The sequence below is a fragment of the Talpa europaea genome (assembly GCF_964194135.1).
Source record: "Talpa europaea genome assembly, chromosome: 10".
Lineage (NCBI taxonomy): Eukaryota > Metazoa > Chordata > Mammalia > Eulipotyphla > Talpidae > Talpa > Talpa europaea.
This window is the reverse complement of record NC_140077.1, coordinates 54,823,302-54,844,957: the sequence shown is the minus strand read 5'-3', so window position 1 is coordinate 54,844,957 and position 21,656 is coordinate 54,823,302. Positions and strand designations below refer to the sequence as shown.

General features: G+C 36.7%; 1 protein-coding gene across 1 annotated transcript; it reads right to left on the bottom strand.

Moving 5' to 3' along the window:
* Positions 1-1,529: 1,529 nt before the first annotated feature.
* Positions 1,530-7,347, bottom strand: ZWINT (ZW10 interacting kinetochore protein; the record flags this gene model as incomplete). The annotated part of the gene is made up of 8 exons (XM_084245457.1): positions 1,530-1,574; positions 4,057-4,228; positions 4,309-4,451; positions 4,955-5,011; positions 5,156-5,322; positions 5,482-5,605; positions 5,742-5,832; positions 7,304-7,347. 8 exons carry the CDS (start codon positions 7,345-7,347, stop codon positions 1,530-1,532), a joined length of 843 nt encoding a protein of 280 aa, XP_084101583.1.
* Between the last annotated feature and the right edge of the window lie 14,309 nt (positions 7,348-21,656).

The window sequence follows — 21,656 nt, the reverse complement described above, 5'->3', positions numbered from 1 at the left end:
CCCCTAGGTATCCACCCAAAGAACATAAAAACACTAATTTGAAAGGAAATTTGCATTCCCATATTCACTGCAGCACTGGTTAGAATAGCAAGGATATGAAAAGAGCCTAAGTTCTCAAGAACAGATGAATGGATTATGAAGATGTGGTATATATACACAGGTATTGGAATACTACTCAGCAATCAAAAAAGATAAACTCATGAGACTTGCAGCAACACGGGTGGAGTTGGAAGAGATAATGTTAAGTGGAATAAGTCAGAAGGAGAAAGATAATACCAGATGTTTACACTAATAAGTAGAATATTCAGAAACCAAACTAAGAACCTGAGAAAAACAAGCTTAAAAGCTAACCCTTGAAAACTGACTATAGAACTGAAGCATTCAAACAGTTGAAGGCGTGGGACATATGCAGGAACAAAGAGGGAAGAGCGCACAATGGACTATGGTGGTGGTCGCTGGGTGATTTGGTGGCAGGTACTATATAGTGGTGATACTTAACGGAGAAAATACTGGTACCACAATTAAAAGAATAAATTATTATTTAAAAAAGTATGTTTTATAAAGAGGAATTTGAAGAACAAATGGCTCTGTATTTGAACAAAAAAGTCTAATATGAGTTATGCAGACTTTGTAATTTACTCCATCTAATCTTCCTGCTAACTTTAATGGGCATGTGTGTATTGTGTATATATATTCATGTAAACATTACATATTTAATAATTAAATTTCTCCTCTGTGTTTGCCATTTCTCTACTTTTCTCTTTATTTCTTTCTCATGCTGAAAATAGTAACATGGAGCTGGAATAAAGTTAGTCATTTTAGCACTTTAGTCATCATCAAAAGGCAAGAAAGGAATAAAAAGGGGAGAGGGAATGAAAAACTGACACAAAAGCTTAAAGGCAAAGATCATGAATCTGCATTTTAAAAAATGCTCTTTAATATGGTATACAAGAAATAAACATAAGGTTAAACTCAAAAGTCTGTAGGAAACATCTACCATATTAAATCTATTAGATTTCAAGGCTAAAAACCCCTTTACTACACACTAGTAAAAGTTTAGTTTAGAAGAAAGATCAAATGGAAATTTGCATGTATCTTATAAAGTAGCTGCAGAGCAGGTAAGGCAAAATCAAACCAAATTATAAATAAACAAATTCACCATATTTTCAGGCTTGAATATATTCTTCTCAGGAGAAATTCAGAAAACAAAATAATGAAATTAAAAAAAACTAGCATAATCTAATATATAGAAAACATTACAAAATTCTGAAACATGTTATTTTCAAATCTGCATGAAGCATTATAAAAAAACACTTTCCTCCCCAAATTTCAATTATACACATGATATTCTTTAACTAAATTAGAATAAACTTAGAAAGATCATCCTCCCAGAGCAGAAAAATCCAGAACTATTTTTCTAAGAAACTCATTAATCAAATAAATACTTGTAACAGAAATATGAATTGAATGACAGGAAGTCAGAAGAAATGTTTATTTCAGAGAACAAAGATCCAAATATATGTTCATCATCAGATAAAAACAAAGAGTTTACCCACAATGTACACTTTCTCTACCTAAAAACAGAAGACAGGAAATGATCAAGATATGAGTGCAAATCAACAAAGCAGAACATAAGAGCAGATCATAAAAGCCAACCTTAGAAAAAGAATGGACACTTGAAAAGATGGATCAAGGAAAAAATTAGACTAAGGCACACACAAAAAGATATCAGGAATATAACATTAAGTTGTCCAAAAACAGGCTACAGATATTAAAAGGATTAAAAAAAAAGATTATAAGCTGCTGATTCATTGGTCAGTCCCTACTCCTCTCTACTCTCCTTTGGATGGAAAGAGGAAGAGAAACTGGCAGGCAGTGAGGCCTGTTCAGCAATCACTGTTGACTTAGTTTTCATGTATGAGGTCACAATTTCCTAGGAGTAGATTCCCTCTTTGCATGCATTTACCTTGTGCAATTATTAGTGAATTGAGATAGTCTTTAGGGAAATGTAGGTGAGAGCTGAAAAACAGCTGGAGGCTGAAATCCAGTTTCTATCTGAACATTTTTGTAAGTCCCAATTCCTGAGCTTGTCATTAAGATGTTTTTAGCTACTAACGGTTCCATCCATGTAGGCGATTCCGGGGATTTGAAATGAACAGATACTCAAGTCTCTTTTCCCAAATGGCCAGCCTCATCCCAGGATCCTTGAATGAAACATGATTTCTAGCAATTTTGTAGACCCAGTTACTGCAGACTTGCTCAATCTCCTCCCTTATCCTCTGGGTTGGATTGTCTCAGGATATCATCCTTCACTCCCAGTCTGCTGAAAGTCTCTGTCCCTGTTGACTTTCTGTCAGATACCATGTGTGCAAGGCCAGGAAATTCCATACCATCCTAAACTGTGTCCCTTAGTATATACCCCTTTCCTAGGGCGAGTATAGTCTTGCTCTCTCCTGAGTGTTGCAAAAATTTCAGCTTAAAGAAACCAAATTGTAAGGGATAAGGAACTCACTTCAGAAGGAAGAGAAAGAGGGACAGGACTGGATATTTGGGTTACCGAAAGGCTGGCTACAGCAAGGACCTTGTGGGAAGATTAGGATGGGTGGATTGAGAAAGACTTTTCTGGGTATTTTTATGCTCCCTACAGAAATAGAAATAGCTTCAATCCTCACCAATTCCCCTGATTACAGTTGTGGAGCAGGGCCTCTGATATTTTTTCTATTGCATACAATAGGGCTTTTGCATTTAAAATAATTTGAAAGAAAACTAGTGACATCTCAGAAAAGCAGAATGAAACATGAGAGTGCACAGAGATTTCAATTTCCACTGGAGAGAAGGCATTCCAGTCTGAAATAGAACTGGGACCAATTGTCTCTTGAAACTTGCTCACCAAAAACAGGGTGCCAATGTCTCTTTCTCATAGAGATGTCTAGGTCTTTCTCACACAGGAAGGTCCATTTATCATATAGAATAACTTTTAACTCTGAAAGTTGTCACCAATCTCTTTCTCTCTTAGATAACTGGTCCCACACTACCAATCAGTGAATGCAATCTCTCACAAACACAGCAGTGGCTCTCACTGTCCTCACACTCAGCAAGAGAAACACAGAAGAATGGAGATGGAAAACAACAGACGCAGAAACACACTTAAACAGAAATACTAACACAGCAGGCCAATACAAACAGAAAGCAGTATCTATATTCTCTATTGTTTTTCATCAAACTACTATTACTGCTTTGAAATCATCTTATTAAACTGTTGACTTGTTCATACCCATTATGTTCCACATGGCCAGGGATTGGTCAGACAAGCCTATCACTATAGCTATAGTTCACAGCAACGGGTCTGGCACAAAATAGGAGTTCAACAAACATTTGGATCAGTGATTAATATTATCTTCCTCTATCTAACCCTCGTATAAAGTGTTCTCCTCCTCCCTGAAAAAACTCAGAATGTTTGCATCACATCAACTTGGAAAAGGAACCCCAGGGCCACTCACCCTTTTAACATACTCTATTCACACCATTCTCAGTCCCTGTCATGCTGCTGGCCTGAGTATGGCTGTTCCCAGCAACATATGAACAGATAAACAGGCAACTGAGAAAGCTCCAGGGCTTTTAATCAACAGAATGCAGAGCCTGGGATTTGTCAGAAGTCAGGACTTGTTCAGAAGTTTATAGTTCATCCTGCAGAGGGTGGGAACAGGGTGTTAGGGAAGATGAAGAGTTAGCTCAGGTCGGGCTAGGCACGGAGCTAGACATAGCAAAGAGGTGCTAAATTTCAACTAAAAGATAAATTCCCACAGCTCCTTCCCACCTCCTTCTCCCCTCCGTGAGTGGTAGAGCACAGACACAGGTCATAGGCCCCCCCACCATACCTGCACTTTGGGAACATTTAGAGTCTGGGTTGAAGTTTATATCCCTGAGGAAGTCATGGTGAGCCTGCCTCTCCAGTAGGTTGTGGGCAGTAGCCCTTAGAGACAGGAATGGGCAGTGGGTGAGGCCTATCTCCTAGTTTCTCTCTACACATCCCTAACTGCCCCATCTTGCATTTACCTTAGAGGACACACCCGTGTTTCTCCCCATGTTGTCTCCAGTGTTGTGCTCGAGGGGCTGGGTCAGCTGCTGGGGTTTATGGTTAGGAAGATTCAGTTCCTGTGGTAGCTCTGCTTCAGGAGTCAACAGCTCACCCTGAAGGGTGTATAGTAGCTGGAGGAAGGTCTGGTGTCTGGAAGGAAGATGTGAGTATGAAGGGAAGAAATCTCAGCTGGTCCATCCTGGATCCGCAGATCATGCTTCCAGACTCACCTCTGTAGCTTGTCATGCTCCTGTGCTGCCTGTTGTTTCAGGGTTTCAAGTTCCTGAGATAGATGCTCAAGTTCTTGCTGAGTTCCTGTCTGACGCTCCCTTATTTCTGCAGAAACCTCAGCCAGACACTGCAGACGTTTCTCCTGCCAGGAGTATATAGACAAGGTTCATGCAATGCTGAGGTCTTTGTCACTCCTTTAAACATCTCTAGCCTAGACCCAAGTCAGGAAATAGAGTCACAGATGGAAAGAGGGACCCTTCTTACTTTAGGTAGGACCAAAAAAAAGGGTCAGAATGAGCTACTCAAAGGGAGGTTATTTTGGGGGGAAGAGGCACAAAGATGATGATGACACTTATTTAGTTTGCTATGCAGAGGTAGTATTTTAAACATGTTATACTAATGACTTGAGCATTTGACAACTCTATAGGGTAGGTGCTAATATTGCTTAAAGGAAAGGCACAGAAAGTTAGATGAATGCCCAAGGTCACAGTGGTAAACACTGATGCTGAGATTCAAGTCCCTATTGGCATCTACACCATAACGCCTCACAGGAGGAAATGAAATGAAGATTTTCCCAGCAGAGGACTCAGCTCATACAATGACATGATGTTAGGAAGAAATATTTTTCTATGGGGATGGGCCTACCTGTTCCAGCCTCCACTGCTTTTGGGCTGTTTTGAGTTTCTCCATGGTCACTTGCTTCTGCAGGTAAGCAAAAGGGAACAAGAAAAGGAGGGGTGGTTTCTCTTGGTTGGACTTTAGGAAGTTGCCAAAAGGCCCAATCTAGCATACTCACTTTTCCCTTCCTCCTCTGTCTGCCCTTCCAACCCCTCACCCTCAGTGCACCTTGGTCTGGAGCTGTACAAGGGCCTCTTCAAGCTGTGCCTTCTTCCTTTGGGCCTCCTCTACCTTGGGGAAGATCTGGGTAAAGGCACTTGTGATGGCTTCCACATGCTCTTGGTAGGTGGCCTTCAGCTCTTTCCATTGTTCCTTGGTTGCAACTGCTTTCTGCCCTGAGATAAATGCCCAAGAAAGAGGACAAAAATGAGGTTGGTCAGCCTGCCTGCAACACTGGGGCCTCAGTTTTCCTACTAGTGAAACAGCTGATCTGAATGATGTCCCTTTCTTTCTCCATTCAGAGCAGCCCCTATTCCAGTCCTCTGACTACTCACGGCTTATATCTTCAGAAGCCAAGGGATCCGAACCCTGGAGAGTGTACTCCTGAGCCAAGAAGTTTTGTAGGAAGTCTACTACCTGAAGCTGACTGCAAAGCAGCTTGTCTTTCTTTCGGGAATCCTGTTCAGAGAGGGAAGAGGAAGGAAACATCCTTATCTCCTTGCAACATAGGCCCACACGGCTATTTTCCAGTTTGCTCATTATCAATGCTGCCAGTTTCTGGCTTCTGAAATGACTGCTCCCTTTTAGCACATACCATAATAAACTCAGCCAGGATCTGGGCGGGCAGTTCTGCCTCCCCCTGCAGGCCTATAGGTGCCAGGATATTTGTCACTTCTGCCAAGGCCCTGAGGAGCAAGGAAACAGGGTAAACTGTAGACTCCTGAAGTGCTAGTGAAGAACTTGTATGCACGTGCACATACGTGGATTTTGTGTATCAATGCTGACAGTCTTCCCTAGCCAATATCTTACCCATGCACCTGAAGGGCCCGCTGGAACCAGGAATAGTGTGTGTGATGACACATGGAGATAATATGTGCCCTGAGCAAAAGTAAGCATGGCAAAGGAAATAAGCCATATGAAAAAGAAAAGAACTGCAATTTTAAATAGGAAGTGTCTCAAAGAAGAGAAACCGTGAGTCAAGATCTGAAGGCGTCAGGAAAATAAACAGGGAAAGGAAAAGAATAAGGGTAAAACTCTCATGAGTAGTGGAGAACCCTCAGGGCAGAGTGCACTAGCATTGGAGGCGGGTCTCAGAATGCTGGAGTTGCAGCTCAAGACAGGATGCCTCCATCCAGACTATCCGCTTTGTTAGGAGAAGTACATTAGGAGTCAGGGTTGGGAGTAAACTAACTCACTGGTAGTGTGTGTTGGGGCAGGCAACACAAAAAAATGAAATGGTCCTTCTCGAATGTCTCCTGATGTGGCCAATCTCCTGTTGGAATAATGCCACCCGCTAAGAAACACTGAGGCTTTACAGGGATGAATCTGTTATAGGACAGGGAGAGGGGCAGCCCAAACCCCGCAAACCTGCCTATTCTAAATGGGTTCTGCAATCTGGCGCATCAACACAAAACACATGAGACTAATGGGAAGGATCTTTAATAAAACTAGGAAACAATACAGGTAAGGCAAAGAGTCTAGTTTCTAAATGAAGCACCCAAAGTTACCCGTCCCCTCGTGGGTAAAAGTCCATCCATATGGGATCGGCCCAGAACAAGGCCCCAAAGCCTGCTACAAGTCTAAAGCATCTTCCAGTGGGGACCCACAGAAAAGGGTCACAAACAACCGGACAAGCCCGAAGGAAAAGAGCAAAATCAACATCAAGATAAAAGCTGCCATTGTCACCTCCCCACAGGTCTCACCCACATCTGTGTCACCCAGTCCACGACCAAAAGAGAAGCGCAGTTTCTTTACGTGTCTCTAGGCTCCATGCGCCTCCTCCAGGTCTCCTGGCTCCATCCTGCTTCCTTCCTTAGTCTCTTCTCCAGCTTCTCCTCCTCCTGCTCAGCTCCACCCTCCCTTGGGTGGGGCAGGGAACCTCCCCCTTTCCTGGGACCACCCTGTTACAGAACCGTCTCCTTCCGGACACACCCACCGGGAGTGTGTGTACCTGCAGAGTGTCGGGCAGTTCCTCATAAGCCTTACTACTAGGCAAGGGCAACAGTCATCTCTGGAACCTAACACTGGGTAACTGGAATAGGGATCACAAGGCAGACCTTAAAGGTTTTACCAGATCGAGGAGCACCGATTGTTCGTGGGGACCCGCAAGTTGTACCCAGGTCCGCGACCGGATGCCAACTGGCGACAGACACTTACTCTTTGGCTGCAGCCTCTGCCTTAGTCTCCGCCACCGCCTCCATTCTTGCCCACGCCGCTCTTACGACTCTACATTCACCCAGTTCTTCCATCCATTTTGGATCCACAGAGGACTGCGCGCCAGAGCAGGCGATTGGCTGATGACGTAGTGGGTGGGACTCAAGGAACTTAGTGCGCTCTGATTGGCGGACTCGTACACGCGCGTTGGCACGCCCCGCTCTTTGGCGCAGGCGCGTTTTGGCTGATGTAGCCCGGCGACCCGGAGTTCCGCGCCTGCGTATTATGCCGCGGGCGGGCTGGAGGCGGGAGGCGGGAGGCGGGAGGTGGGGTTTGAATTCTACCCAGGGCGCACGCGTTGCTTCCTCTATGCGGAAGAGAGAAAAACATTACTTTGATTTTGGGCTTGAGGGGAAAGTCTCATCATTAACTTTATTTTTAAAAATCCCACTGCTGTAGAAAGAGAACACTTGGATTATTTTCTAAGACTTTTAGCATCAGTAACGAAGAACAATGATCCTGGAGACACAGGGAACAGATGATAATAAGATCAACAAAATCTGCCTGCCTTTAAAGATTTTCCAGAATGTGGTGCAGGGGGACGCTTCCCAAGCAGATCCCAGCAGGGTACCAGCGTTGACATTATGGAGATGAAATTCTGGGGACCCAAAGCAGGTAATGTTCTCTGCAAAGTATAGGAAAATGGAGAGTTTCTTAGGGAAGTTGGAGTTCTGAAGAGTTTCCTGCTAAGTACTGAGGCTCTCCTGTGTGAGGAAACTACCACAAAGTGGTGTTAAAAATACCCAGAGATCACGTAGGATCGGAAATAGTGAATGTTTCTACTAATCAATATGAAGAACTTAATAATCCTTGGCTTAAATGAGTACAGGCAGGTCATGGACTAAATAGGCCTAGACATATTACAGCTTTAGTACAACCTAACGTCTTCAAAAAGGACCCAAATGAATCAAACAGTTAACAAGTTGCTTAAAACATATGCCGGACCAAAGTTAGATTTATAGAAATACGAAAAAGTCCAGCAACCTGTAAGGTACATTTTACAATGTCTGGCATTCATTAAAACTACCAAACTTGCAAAAAAGGAGGAAAAGAAAACCAATACTGAGAAGAAAAATCACTTACTTATCAAAATAGAAATAAATGTAGCAATCAACAGTCAAGGACATTAAAAAAGCTTTTATAACTATATTGCGTATGTTAAGATAAGCAAAGGTATAATTAAAAATAGCAAAAGATAAGGATATGGCAGAAGTGGAATGTAAAATAGTGCATGTGTTTTGGAAAGCACTTTAGCAGTTTCTCAAAATGTTAAACAGAGTTATCATTGAACCACAGTTTTACTCCTGGGTGTATATCCAAGAGAAATGAAAATGTGCACACGGAAATTTGTACAAAAATGCCCACAGCAACACTGTTTACAAGGTCCAGAAATAAGGTACAACATAATTGCCCATCAGCTAGTGAATGGAAAACAAAATCTACATCCATTTGCTAGAGTATATTTCAGCAATAAAAGAGATGAGGTATTAATACATGTTAAAACATGGGTGAAACTTGAAAACATTATGCTAAGTGAAAAACTCACAGACAAATTGTATAATTCCATTTATAGGAAATGTCTGGCTTTCAAGCAACTCTAAAGCAATAGAAAATAGATTTCTGATTGCCCAGTGATTGCAGCTGGTGGGGGTTTTGGAAGAGGTTGCAGATGGACATGGTGTTTCTTTTAGTGGGAAAATGTTCTAAAATTAGATTATGGGTAAGTTAGCACAGTTCTATACAAAAAATAATTTATACTCTAAATAGGTATCATAGAGCTCTGAGAAAGTTAATCAGAGAGATGAAATATATAATAAAGATCTAAATTACATTTCTAGAGGCAAAAACTGCAATGTGATAGTTGAAATTAGATGGTATTAATAGAAGAGTAAACCTTGCATAATAAACAATAAATGAAATTGAAGGCATGGAAAATAGCATGAATCACAGAAAATTAAAACATAAAAAGAAGAAATCAACAGTGAGCTATGGGCCAATTTTTGATAGCCTGATATGCTTGTAACCAAGTCCCTGAAGGAGAGGCACTGGGAGAGGAGAAAAAAAAAAAAAAGAACAAAGAATTGCAGTTTGACAAAAACTATAAATACACATACTTATATGTTTAAACTTATAGGTAACAAGAAACATGAAGAATACTGTACCTAGCCATAATTAGATAGCTCAAAATCATTGATAAGAGAAAATTGTAAAAGCAGCTTGGGGTGGGTTGTGTGGTGGCATGTTACCTATAGATTAACAAAAATAGGTACCGATTAATAGTAAATTTCACATTGGAAACAAGGCAAAGAATATGACAGTGGAGCAACAGTTTCAAACAACTATTAGAATACAAACAAAATGTCACCCTTTACTTCTATATACAGAAAACATACCTTCCAAAAGTAAAGATTAACTAATGACACCTTTAGACATGCAAAGAGTTGTGGAGTTATCATTAGCAGATCCAAACTATAAGAAATTTGAAATAAATCTTTCAGGCAAAAGGAAAATTACATGAAATCTAAAAGTATACAAAGGAATGAAAGACACCAAAATGATAACTACATGAATAAATATGTATGTGTTGTGATGTGGGAGCTGTCTTTGGTGGGAATAATGTGTCAAAGAATAGTAGGAAGCATCTAGACATAAAAATACACTCTAGATAACTAGTAAGAAGGTAGGGCCCTAATGAACCAATCACTAGAGACTGGATTCTCAACGATCTCAATAAGGTTGGAAACAGATTCTTTCCTAATTAAACCTCAAAAAGACTACTGCTCAAAAGTTAATGTTTTTATTGCAACCTCTAATACCTGGAGAAGAATGCAAAATCCTATCTCATGGAAACTGGCTGAAATACTGACACATGGACAGTAAGATAACTTGTTTTAAGATGTCTTGTTTTAAGATGCTGAACTTGTGTTGGTTTGTTTTACATCAATAGGAAACTAATGCAATAACTTTTAAAAGAGCAACGTGAAGAGTTAATAAATCAATAAAGGAAATAAAATAGAATCTAAATAATAACTAATTCAGAAAAGGCAGAAAAGAGAAAAGGACAAAGAGATGAGTAATAGAAAACAAATAGCAATGTGATGTAGTCTTTAAACCTTGTATGAATAATCACATGAAAGTTAAACCCTTAAGTATACAAAAAGCATATTATACATTGGAATTAAAAGTAAATCTATATTAACAAATGAATTAAATATAAAGACACAAATAGATAAAAGTGAAAGGATGGAAAAATACAGTACCTAATGCTAATTATAGAATACCGGAGTGGGTCTTTTTGTACATATGTGTATATTCAAATGGAAAAAGTGTATGTTACTGAAAAATGATTTCATAATGAGAAAGGGTCAAGTCATCATAATTATATTATATTAATTATAAGGAGAAATACGGACATTTGTAGTTGAGATTTCAGTAAACCATTTAAAAATCTGATCAACTAATGTACGTATTATTTTTTCCAGTACACATCAAACAGTAGAATAAGCTCATATTATGAGTCATAAAATTAATCTTAATAACAATAAATGAATAGAACCATATTAAGTATGTTGTATATGTAAAAGATCCAAATAATCTCTTCTATTGGCTCTGAACATGGTGATACAGGCTTAATTGACCTTCCTTCCTTCCCTCTGTCCCTCCATTGCTACCTCCCTCACTTCTTTCTCTTTTTATCTTTAGATTTGTGCTCATAATTTTTAAACCTGATTAAGACTTCCTTAAACAATATGCCTAGATCAAGTTCCACTTATCATAGGCTCACGAAGCTATAGGGACCGTGTAATACTGGTCACAGTGCATTTTTATATTCGATTGTAGAATTATTTGATATCTTTTCTAATCAGCAAGCTTATTGAGGGAAAGAGTTGGATGCATTTTTGCTCATAACTAATAGTAAGCAATTAATAATTTGTTATGTGCATATTGTATGAGGGGCAGTTTGTGCAAGATCTTAGGGTATTTTAGGGTTCCTGGTTTTAATAAGAATAAAAGACAGCTATTAAAGATTTATTGGTAACTATATGGTAGTTAGACTTCAATATGTTAAAGTTAAACCTGAATTCTGGGTGGAGAAAAAAAGGGAAATAAAAAAATGTTTTTGGATTGTGTGATTCTGTTTGATGAAGTGGCAGTGTTAGAAATAACTTAGTGTATTTAGATGGAATAATTACAGACAGATTTTACGATTGAGTGAATCTGATTTGATGGAGTTGCTAAACCATGTATCAAATATAATACTTAGCTTTTTAAATTTAGTCTGGATTAATTCTATTAACAATTTATTCAAACTGTCATTCCCAAAAGAGAATCCTGCTTGGAAATTAACGGGAAAGATCCTTGACAAGTTTCTGTTTACCTACTAGTTAGAGGTGTTTTAGCTATCCTAAATCTTAGATATTTTTTGCATAGTGGATATTTTTTCCAAGCATAGAGATAAGTAGGGCCTCCCTGGTGGTGCAGGGGTTAAAGTCTCAGTGCTATCAAGCTATCACCAGCCACTGTGGCCTGAGTTGGATCCTTGGCCAGGGAGCTAACCCACATGGCACAGTAGAAATCACCTGTTTCACCTGCTGCTTCTTTGAGCAGTGTATTTCAGTAGATCTGCCTGTTCTGCTCCTAACTCTGTCTCTGGTGAATCTTCTCACCCCCTCACCTCTGGCCTACACCCCAGTTCTTGTTTGCCTAAATAAATAAAAGTAAAACTTTAAAAAAGCATATGGATAATTAAGTTTAGTGCTTAAATAGAACTGAAATTAGGCGTTTGATAGCTATAAACATATAACAGGCAATTGAAGCCATGGATATGAATGAAAGTTTCTATGCTGAAAGTAAAAGAAAGGATGGCTGGAACCAGAATAGTTGAGTAATTGACATAAGATAAATTTGTAGAGAAAGGATGGACTTATAAGAGAGAAAAACCTGCAGTGATAAGAGAAAAAGCAACCAGTGTGTGGGGGTATATCATGGGTAAAAAACAAGTAGTTTTCCAAAGAGAAGGAGTTGCTCATATGAAATCATGCTGACAGGTCAAATGATATGGCAGGGAAATTATTGATAAAGGATTTAGAAGATGGTGATTATTAGTATTTGTTTTGAGAGATGTTCGATAAAGTGATTAGAAGAGAGAAGCCAGTTTATAAAGAGCAGATACAAAGCAATTATACAGAAACATTACAACAAAGAAATGGAGCTATGGAATACAGAAAGTTCTTTAGAAAATTTTGGCAGAATATTCTAGAAGGCAGTCATAATTCTCACATCAATGGTTTTTCACTAACTGAAGTTTTAATACTTTTCATTGCAGTTTATATCATATACATACGTGTAATCTAGATTCTTTCCTTAGAGAATCTTCACTTGAGTCTTAAGAGTTTTTCGTGGGCCACCCCGGTGGCATGGTGGTTTAGCGCTGGGTTGCGAAGCTGCCCACAGCCTCTGCAGCGCCGGTTCGATCTCCGGCTGCTCCCTGGCCACCGGAGGAGGGTCCCACATGGCAAGCAGACCTCTCCTGCCGCCCGCTGCTCCTCTGAGCAGTGTCTTAAGTCTGTCTGCCTGTTCTGCACCCCTCTCTGGCTCTGGTGAATTCTCTCACTCTCCCGCGCTTCTGACTGTACCCAATACTTGTATAAATAAATAAATAAATAAATCTTAAAAAAAAAGTTTCTCTTGCTTGTTGTATCTATTTCATTAAATACTTTGTAAATATTTGTATATATATATACATAATACATGGAGGGGAATATATACATATACATAATACATGGGGGAAATTAAATGACACTTTCTAATAGAAACATTTAATTAGAGTACAGAAGATTGACTATGTTTGAGGGTTTAAATCTACTTGATTTATAACAAATTTCTGTAGAAATATTGTATTTTGAATAAATCCCATATAAATATTTTAAATAACATCATTTTTAACATCTAAACTAAATATTGTTGAGATCAACTGAAGACCAAACCATTAAAGGATCAAGTAATAATCAAAAAAAAAAAAAATCCAATGACATGCTATAAGATAAACCTGAATGCTAAGGCTTTAGGTAAATTAAGCACATACATTAGGATATTTCCAAAAAAAAAAAAAAAGCTTTAAAATATATTAAATTTCATGTATTATTGTGACACAAGTGTAAAAAGAAGTCTTTTTTCTACCTTCCAAACCTTAGGGCTACTTCTATTTATGTCACTTTAAACCATTAGCTAATTAACATTTTTCTCTACATTTCAAATATTTTCTAAACAGAACTTAAGAACTTACATAGTTTAGCCTGAATTTAAAAAAAAATGCTAATAACAGATTTTTAGGATATTTTTCAATAGTTAGCATCACAAAAAATGAAAATTTATTTAAAATACATGGTAATGAATTGTTCCTTTGGTGTGTTTTAATACATTAAATCATATTATATATCTGATTAAAACATCTATGCAGTAAGTTAATCTTATGGCAGATAATACAAACAGTTGAATGTATATATCCTCTGGTTTTAGTGTATATGTTTATGTATGTGTATGTTTAGTTTTGCTCTGGGAATAAAGAATTCACATTGATTTACTTACCTTTAAACACATTGGAATATAAAATCTATAGTATAAAATTCATCAATTTTAAGTGTAAGTTTCAATGATTATATTTATAGAGTTGTACAACCAAGAGAGGATATATCTTAGTATAAATAGATTTTAAAATACTCTTCAATAATAGCATTCCAATGACTACCATTTTTAACATTTTACACCTTCAATTATATTTTCTATGTTTGTAAGGGAAGGTGGGCAGGATAGGGAATATATGATCAAAGTGAGACATATTTTGTCACAAGAAATGAGTTGTCCTTGGAAGATGCTGAAAGTTAGGTTTCTTATTATGTATGTGATTCATGGTAAAAGGCAAAGAACATGATCTTTGGAATAAGATTCCAGTTCAATTTCTATTCATTTTCCTGGAACATTTATGACCTTGAATGATTAAAATAAAATCAAGAATCCAGTTTTCTCATTCTTTAATAGGGATAATGATGAGCAGGATTCTTGTAAAAAATGAAATGATTTTTGAAAACTAGCCTGAATTATCTTTGACACATTGTGGATATTACTAACATTTTAGTTTCCATTTCCAACAACCTCTTTTGGGAGTCATATTTAAATAAGGCACAGCATGAATAAGTAGAGAAATTATTTAGTGATATTCTGCCTTATAAATATTCTGTATGTGTGTAAATGTATAAAAAAATGGATAGACTTGTTTTCCAATAAACTATCTCTTGCAATTGCATTAATATTTAACACGATTTACAATTTTTACCTTACACAGTATCCTATAATTCACTCTTTAAAGTCATCTTGCTCAATACTTAAAACTCTAATATTGGGCTTTACTAAAACAATGATTAAGAAGTACCTTTCCATAAGCTTAACATTTATCTCATAAAAATATAACTGTACCATGAACTATGATTCTGAAAGTCAATAATTTTCTGTTAGTTACAGCTGCTTTGCTAAAATTTTCAGATCAACACATTGCATCCCTTTTTGAGGACAATCTGCATACTTAGCATTTAAATTGTGTTAATAGATCACATGGCAATTCTTGCTTTGGTTTGCTAGTTCCGATGGATAGATTCTGACTTACACCCTGTAGGATTCCCTACTTCAGTCACTCCTTTAACAATGTTCAGCATCCATGCAAGTTGGACATGGACCACCAGAACTAAATTGCAAGAGCCTCATGAGAAATGATATCTCACTAGGGGCGAATGCTCATGAAAGCCTATGTAATCTTTCCTAATCGCAATCTCACTCTCCAGCTTATTACTCTTTGTTTTCTGACAGTAATGAACTAGAAAAACATGATGAAAGTATGAAACAAAAATGATTATTTTTAATTTTCAATTTTGTTTTTATCTATTTCTTACAATTATAGCCATGTTTAGCTTGTTCCCATTATATCCTTCTAATTTTCAAGGGAGACCTTTTCACATATACATATACACACCTATACACACACACAAACATGCATATATGTATGCATTTGTATATATGTAAATGATAATCTTTCCCTTTGAAGAGAATAAAGCTATAAATCTTTAGTATCTTTATACTTTCATTAAATAAAATGCTTTAAAGTTATTCCTGGCATTTACCCTTTTGTATGTCTTTTTATATCAGTCTTTTTATATCAGACATATATATTGTCTGAAACAATTAGGCAGTTATTTTAGTTTCTAAGTAATTTTTTTTTTAAATCTTGGTGATTGCAGTAAAGTTTTTATTTCAATGTCACATGTATTGTGATATTTTAAAAGCAGTGACATGCTTGTATTTGTCAGCTTTAAAAAAATACATGTCAATACTTATTTCCTGTATTAAAATTTAATTTTAATTAATTTTTTTTAAGATTTATTTATTCAAGCACTGGGTACAGTCAGAAGCGCGGGAGGGTGAGAGAACTCAAGATAAATTTAGTCATAATCTAATTTATCAGACTTTATAATCTGTGTTTTGAAATATCCTGTCTTGTAAATAAATATTTGCCTGAGTTAAGGATAGAGTTTTCTCAAATGCTCCTGCCAGAATGTTGGTTTATATCTATGCTCCATTTCAAGTGAATTTCCATGTATGGCCTGAGTTGAGGTTCACTTTTTTCATAATAATATCATACTGGTGGCACAGGGGCTATAGTTTCAGCACTCTAAAGCTACTGCCAGCCACTATGGCATGAGTCTGATGCCCGGCCAGAGAGCTAACCCACATGATGAAGCAGACCTCTCCTGTCTCACTTCATGCTCCCCTCAGCAGTGTATTTCAGTCAGTCTGCCCGTTCTGTTCCCCACTCTGTCTCTGGTGAATCCTCTCACCCCACCTCCCACCTCTGTCTTACACCCCAGTTCTTGTATGCATAAAAAAATAAAAAAATAAATTAAAAACCCTACAATATTGGATATTCTAATTCATAAATATAAATAACTGATGATAAATGTGTTTTTTTATTCGTTTCAGCTTTTTGATTTTTTCCTGTAGTCAGTTTTGGTAATTAAACTTTTTCAAAGGTTTCCTTATTTTTCTAAGTTACCTAAATCGTTGGCAGACATGATTTTTTCATGGCCTTCTTTTGCTGTCTTAAAGATCTATCGTGACATTCCCTTCCCATCCTCATTAGTCTAGTTGGAGTTTTAGCATGCTAGGTTTTTTATTTTCAAAAATTATTTTAGATTTGTTGATTTTACTGTTTTTGATATACTTAATTTGTGCTCTTATTTTTCCCGGAGTTTTCTATGAATGTCAGATGGAAGCTTCTGGTTGATGATATTGTTCAAATCTCTTATGTTCTTGCTACTTTTTTGTCATGTAATTCTATAAATTGCTAAGGTAGGATGGGTAAACCCCAAACTATACCATGGATTTGTCTATTTCTCCCTTTCAGCCATGTAGACTTTTCACTTGTAGAATTTAAAGCTCTATTGCTGCAGAACCTCTTAGGATTGCTTTCTTTTTGGTGGATTTGCCTTTTTATGCTTATACAAATTCTGATTTTGTTCCTATTAACTTTATTTGTTCTGAGAACTATTTCTTACAATATTTATGTAGGAACTGCTATACTTTTTATTAAGATATATATCATATATATGTTCATATGTGTGTGTGTTCCCCTTTATTTCCCTCTATTTTGTTATTTTTGAAATGAGATTCTTGTTTGCAAAGAAGGGTTGGATCATGGAATTTTATCTAAATTAAACTATGTAAATTAAAATTTAAACATTTTAATATAGTACATAATTTTATACTGGAGCTTATCATTGTCATTGTTTCTGTTTGTTCCTTGTGTTTGTTATTCTTATTTCTTCTTGCCTTTCTTTGAAATACTTAAACATCTTTCAGAGTTACATTTTTTTTAAATCCACAATTGCTTTGAGTATATTGATTTATATAGCTTTTGAACTTGTTTCTGTATGTATTGCTATATGCATATATATCTTATCACAGGCTATCAATGTCAGTGTTTTATAACGTAGAGTGATATGTGGAACATTTACTTCTTTTTAGGTCCCTTTACCATTCACATCTTGAAAATACAATTGTCTTAAATATTCCTCCCCTTGTATCTTATACCATATATCATATGGTTTTGCCTTTTATTTCAACCAAAATATTTACTAAAACTCATGAGATGAAGAATAGTTTTATTATATTTACTTCTGTTTATTCAGTCCATTGTTCTTTTCTTTTTAAAGACATCTGTCCTCTTCTATCATTTTCTTTGCATTTAGATAATTTCATTTAGCCATGATTTAAGGGTAATCTTGCTAGCAACTAATTATTTTAGTGTTCCTTTAACTGAAAATATTATGATTTCCTTTAAATTCCTGATGAATAATGTTATCACTGGATACAGAATTTCTAATTCTTTCAATAAAATTGAAAGTTCTTTTCTTTCAGCACCTAATAAGAATATTGTGTGATTTCATTCTGGTTTACAAAATTTCAGATAAGATCGCAAGCATTCAGGGTAGTATGGCCGGCGGTAGAGAAGTCTGCAAAATTTCAGATCAGAATTATTTGGAACAAGTTGGTTTTCTTTATCGGTAATACATTATTTTCCTTTGACAATTTTTAGGATTTTAGTTATAGCATGTGTAGATTTCTTTGGATTTATCTTATTTGAGATTCTTTTTTAAGTCTGTGGGCTTATGTCCTTTGCCAAATTTTGGAAGTTTTTAACCATTGTATCTTTACTTTTTCAATAGCAGTATTCTGATGATGTGAATTTTTGTTCTTTTAAAATATTTCCACAGAGATGTGAGACTCAGTTACTAAATATTTTCTCATTGTTGGTCAGATTGAGCAAATTGTACTGCTCTATTCTTATGTTTAGTGATTACATCTTTTTCATTTGCCATCTATTTATTCAGTACATCAGTGAGAGTTTTTCCATTTCAATTATTGTTGTTTTCAATTCTGTAATTTCCGTTTTGTTCTTTATATAATTTTTCTTTGATGAAATTTTCTATTTTAATCTGTTTCAAGAGAGTTCTTTGTTTTTCTAAAATGCTTTTAAGGGCCTCCCCGGTGGCGCAGCAGTTGAGCGCTGGGTTGCGAAGCTGCCCGCGGCCTCTGCGGCGCCGGTTCGATCCCCGGCTGCTCCCGGCCACCGGAGGAGGGTCCCACATGGCCCGCAGACCTCTCCTACCGCCCGCTGTTCCCCTCAGCAGTGTACTTTGGTCCTTCTGCCTGCTATGCTCCCCGCTCTGGCTCTGGTGAATTCTCTCACCCTCCTGCACTTCTGACTGTACCCAGTGCATGTATAAACAAAAACAAAACAAACAAATAAATAAATTAATTAATTAAAAAAAAACATGCCTCTATAAAAAAATGTTTTTAAGACAGTTGTTAAAATCTTTGTGAGATAATTCCAGTATGGGATTTATCTCCCTATTGTTGATCATTGATTGATTTTTCTCATTAAATTATGTTTCCTCTGGTTCTTGGTATAATGAGTGATTTTTCATTGTATCCTGGACATTTTGTTTTGTTTGGGGACTCTCTTTTGTAAATCTTTTATTTTAGCAGATAGCTGCTCTTTTTAAGTTTAATATGTAAATAAGGTATAGCCTACTTTTCTAAGCATCCATTCCCATGAACGTTTAGTTGCTGCACCCTTGAGATGTTATTTTTGTCAGTTTTGTTTTCTGGTGCTTCTGGGACTCCTGCTCACTCCCCACTTGTGCCTTCTGTGGTGTCACTGGGTAATCTTCTTGTATGAGGCAAAATACCACTGGACCTTAGTCCCTTATACCACTTGCCGAAAGCCTGGGAGTCATGGAACTTTGCTATTACTGTAACCATGAGAAAATGGAACCAATCTCTGGACTTTGTTTCTGAAATGATGAATTGGATAGCTATTGCTTTGAGTCTGCAGCTCCTAGGAGGTCATATCATTCACTGGGTCTGGTTTCTGAAGCAAGAATGGGATGGTTGGGACTTTTCTGCTGCCACTGCTATTGATGAGTTGGATCATCAACATAGGCTTTATTTGTGGAGAAATGCCCACTGGGTGTCTGTTGGACTTCCTCTTTGTCTGTATTTTGAATAGAAAGAGCAGGTTTTTCCTTCCCTCCCCATTTTTTTCCATTTATTTCTTTGTTTCTTCCATGTCCTGTTACAGACCTCTTCATTACCCAGTGCAGAATATCTAGAAGATAAAAAAACTCAGGAAATATATTATGTTATTTCTCAGATCCTGTATTTTCTAGCCTGCCCATATTCTTCTTTTTCAGCTTTTAGAGTCTTCTTACTGCTGTCTGTTATATAACTCCCAGGGTATATCATAATTCTTAAAGACAAGAACAAGGAAATATGAGTCCACATCATCATGTTCCTGAAGTCTTCACTATTATTTTTATAGTTTGGTTATAAGTTATATTTTTATGTTTAACAATTGGTAGTGATCCTGAAACATGTGAGGTGCTTGGCAAAATAAAAAAGTCCAAACAGTTGCCTAAATAAAAAGAAAGAGGTAAGAAAAAATAAAAGAAGAAAATTAAAGGAAGGGAAAATGCAGTTTTCAATGAACAATTCTAATAACAATATTATATATTGGAAAGAACACTAGCCTTACTTGTTTTATTAACCAGTGAAAACAATTTGGCAATCAATTTAAATTTCATAAATTTAAGTTTTCTCATTTATAAAATAAAAGGGTTTGCTTAAAATTTGTGATCCCTTCCAGTCACATATGCTATGACTCTCAAACTGTGTTTTCTGAAAGTCATAACTGATGCTCCACTTAAAAGTGATCTGCTACTAGGCTCATAGTTATATCTCTTGAGGTAGAACAGAAACCCTTTAACACAGCTGTGCAGCTGTGGGAAACAGCAGCAAGTCAACCGATTGGATGTAAAACAATAGGGGATTTTGTATATTTCCCCATCAGTGGCATATGTAGGTCATGAGTCAAAGAGGTTGAGCTGCCAAAAATGAAAGACTGAACAGAGCTTTCACCTGTGAGCAGCTGGCCACATACTTTTAGTTTTCTAAATATGTTCACATATTGAGAGAAACCCACCCAGTGGCTATTACCTTTGAATATCAAGGACAAACATCCCATTGCTAATGCCCATCCAACTGTTAATGCAGTCTGTGCCTTTGTAATAACTTCTGTTCTCAGTCTAAAGGATATTTCATTTAACTAATGCATTCTGCCTTTTTGATATACCATTAGCACCTAAACTTTGTAATGTAAAAAGTTGCCAGGAATGTGCTGAGAGTGTGCATATATTTTACTCTCTTGGTCTAAGCTGACTATATCCTTATATTAAGCAAAATTTTGGAAGTGAGAATAAAAATGTCAACAGAGAAGAAAGATATAAATGTATCATTGAAATACTGTTATTGCTATTGTAAGCATGTTTTACACACATGGATGCACGCATTTAACTGTAGTTATGGATGCACACACTACCCTTTATAGGTGTATAGTATGCTCATAGAACGTATGGCATTGTTGTTGCTCTTTTCAAACACCAATACAAAGTACAGACTTTATATTATGATAGCCTTTTATAATTCCTTTTCCAAAATGTAAGTAGAATTTTCTAAAATGAAAATATGGTTCTGTATTTGCATTACTTTTTTAAGCATATCAAAGTATATTTGTTGAGTAGCTAATATATATAACACATTGTATGTGCTGTGGAAAGTATTGTTCAGAATCTAAATAAAATAAGTATGAAAGGTAATATCTATTTGATGAATGTTTGGGATACTAAATGTAAATATTTCACTAGTCCCTAACATGATATAGATCTTGCTTACACCTCCGTACAAAGATTTTCTCCTTACTCTCTCTATATTTCCCCATCCCTCCTACCCACATATCACCATTCCAAAGTAAAATATGCTTTCTATTGTCCTTAAACTTTTTCACATGTTCTCCCTTTGCACTGAAATACTACATCTTTAAAATCTGCATGTTTATGTCAAAATTCCACTAGTATTTCATGACTACTTTGATATCAGGTCCTTGTAAGGACTTTCCTTATCATCCTGACAACTATTAGATGTTAACTAAGTTTTCCTCTACTTTCCCCTATCACTCTAGGCCATACTGTTTATCTCATAGCTCTGATTACTTTTTTTTTTTGAAGAATATTTTATAGTCTTATTTTATTTCCCAAAGCCTGGAAATGGGTTTTGAACATCTTTTTTTTTCCCCCCCATCATGGTAGAACACATATATCATTGAATTTATCTTTAAATATCTTATATGAGG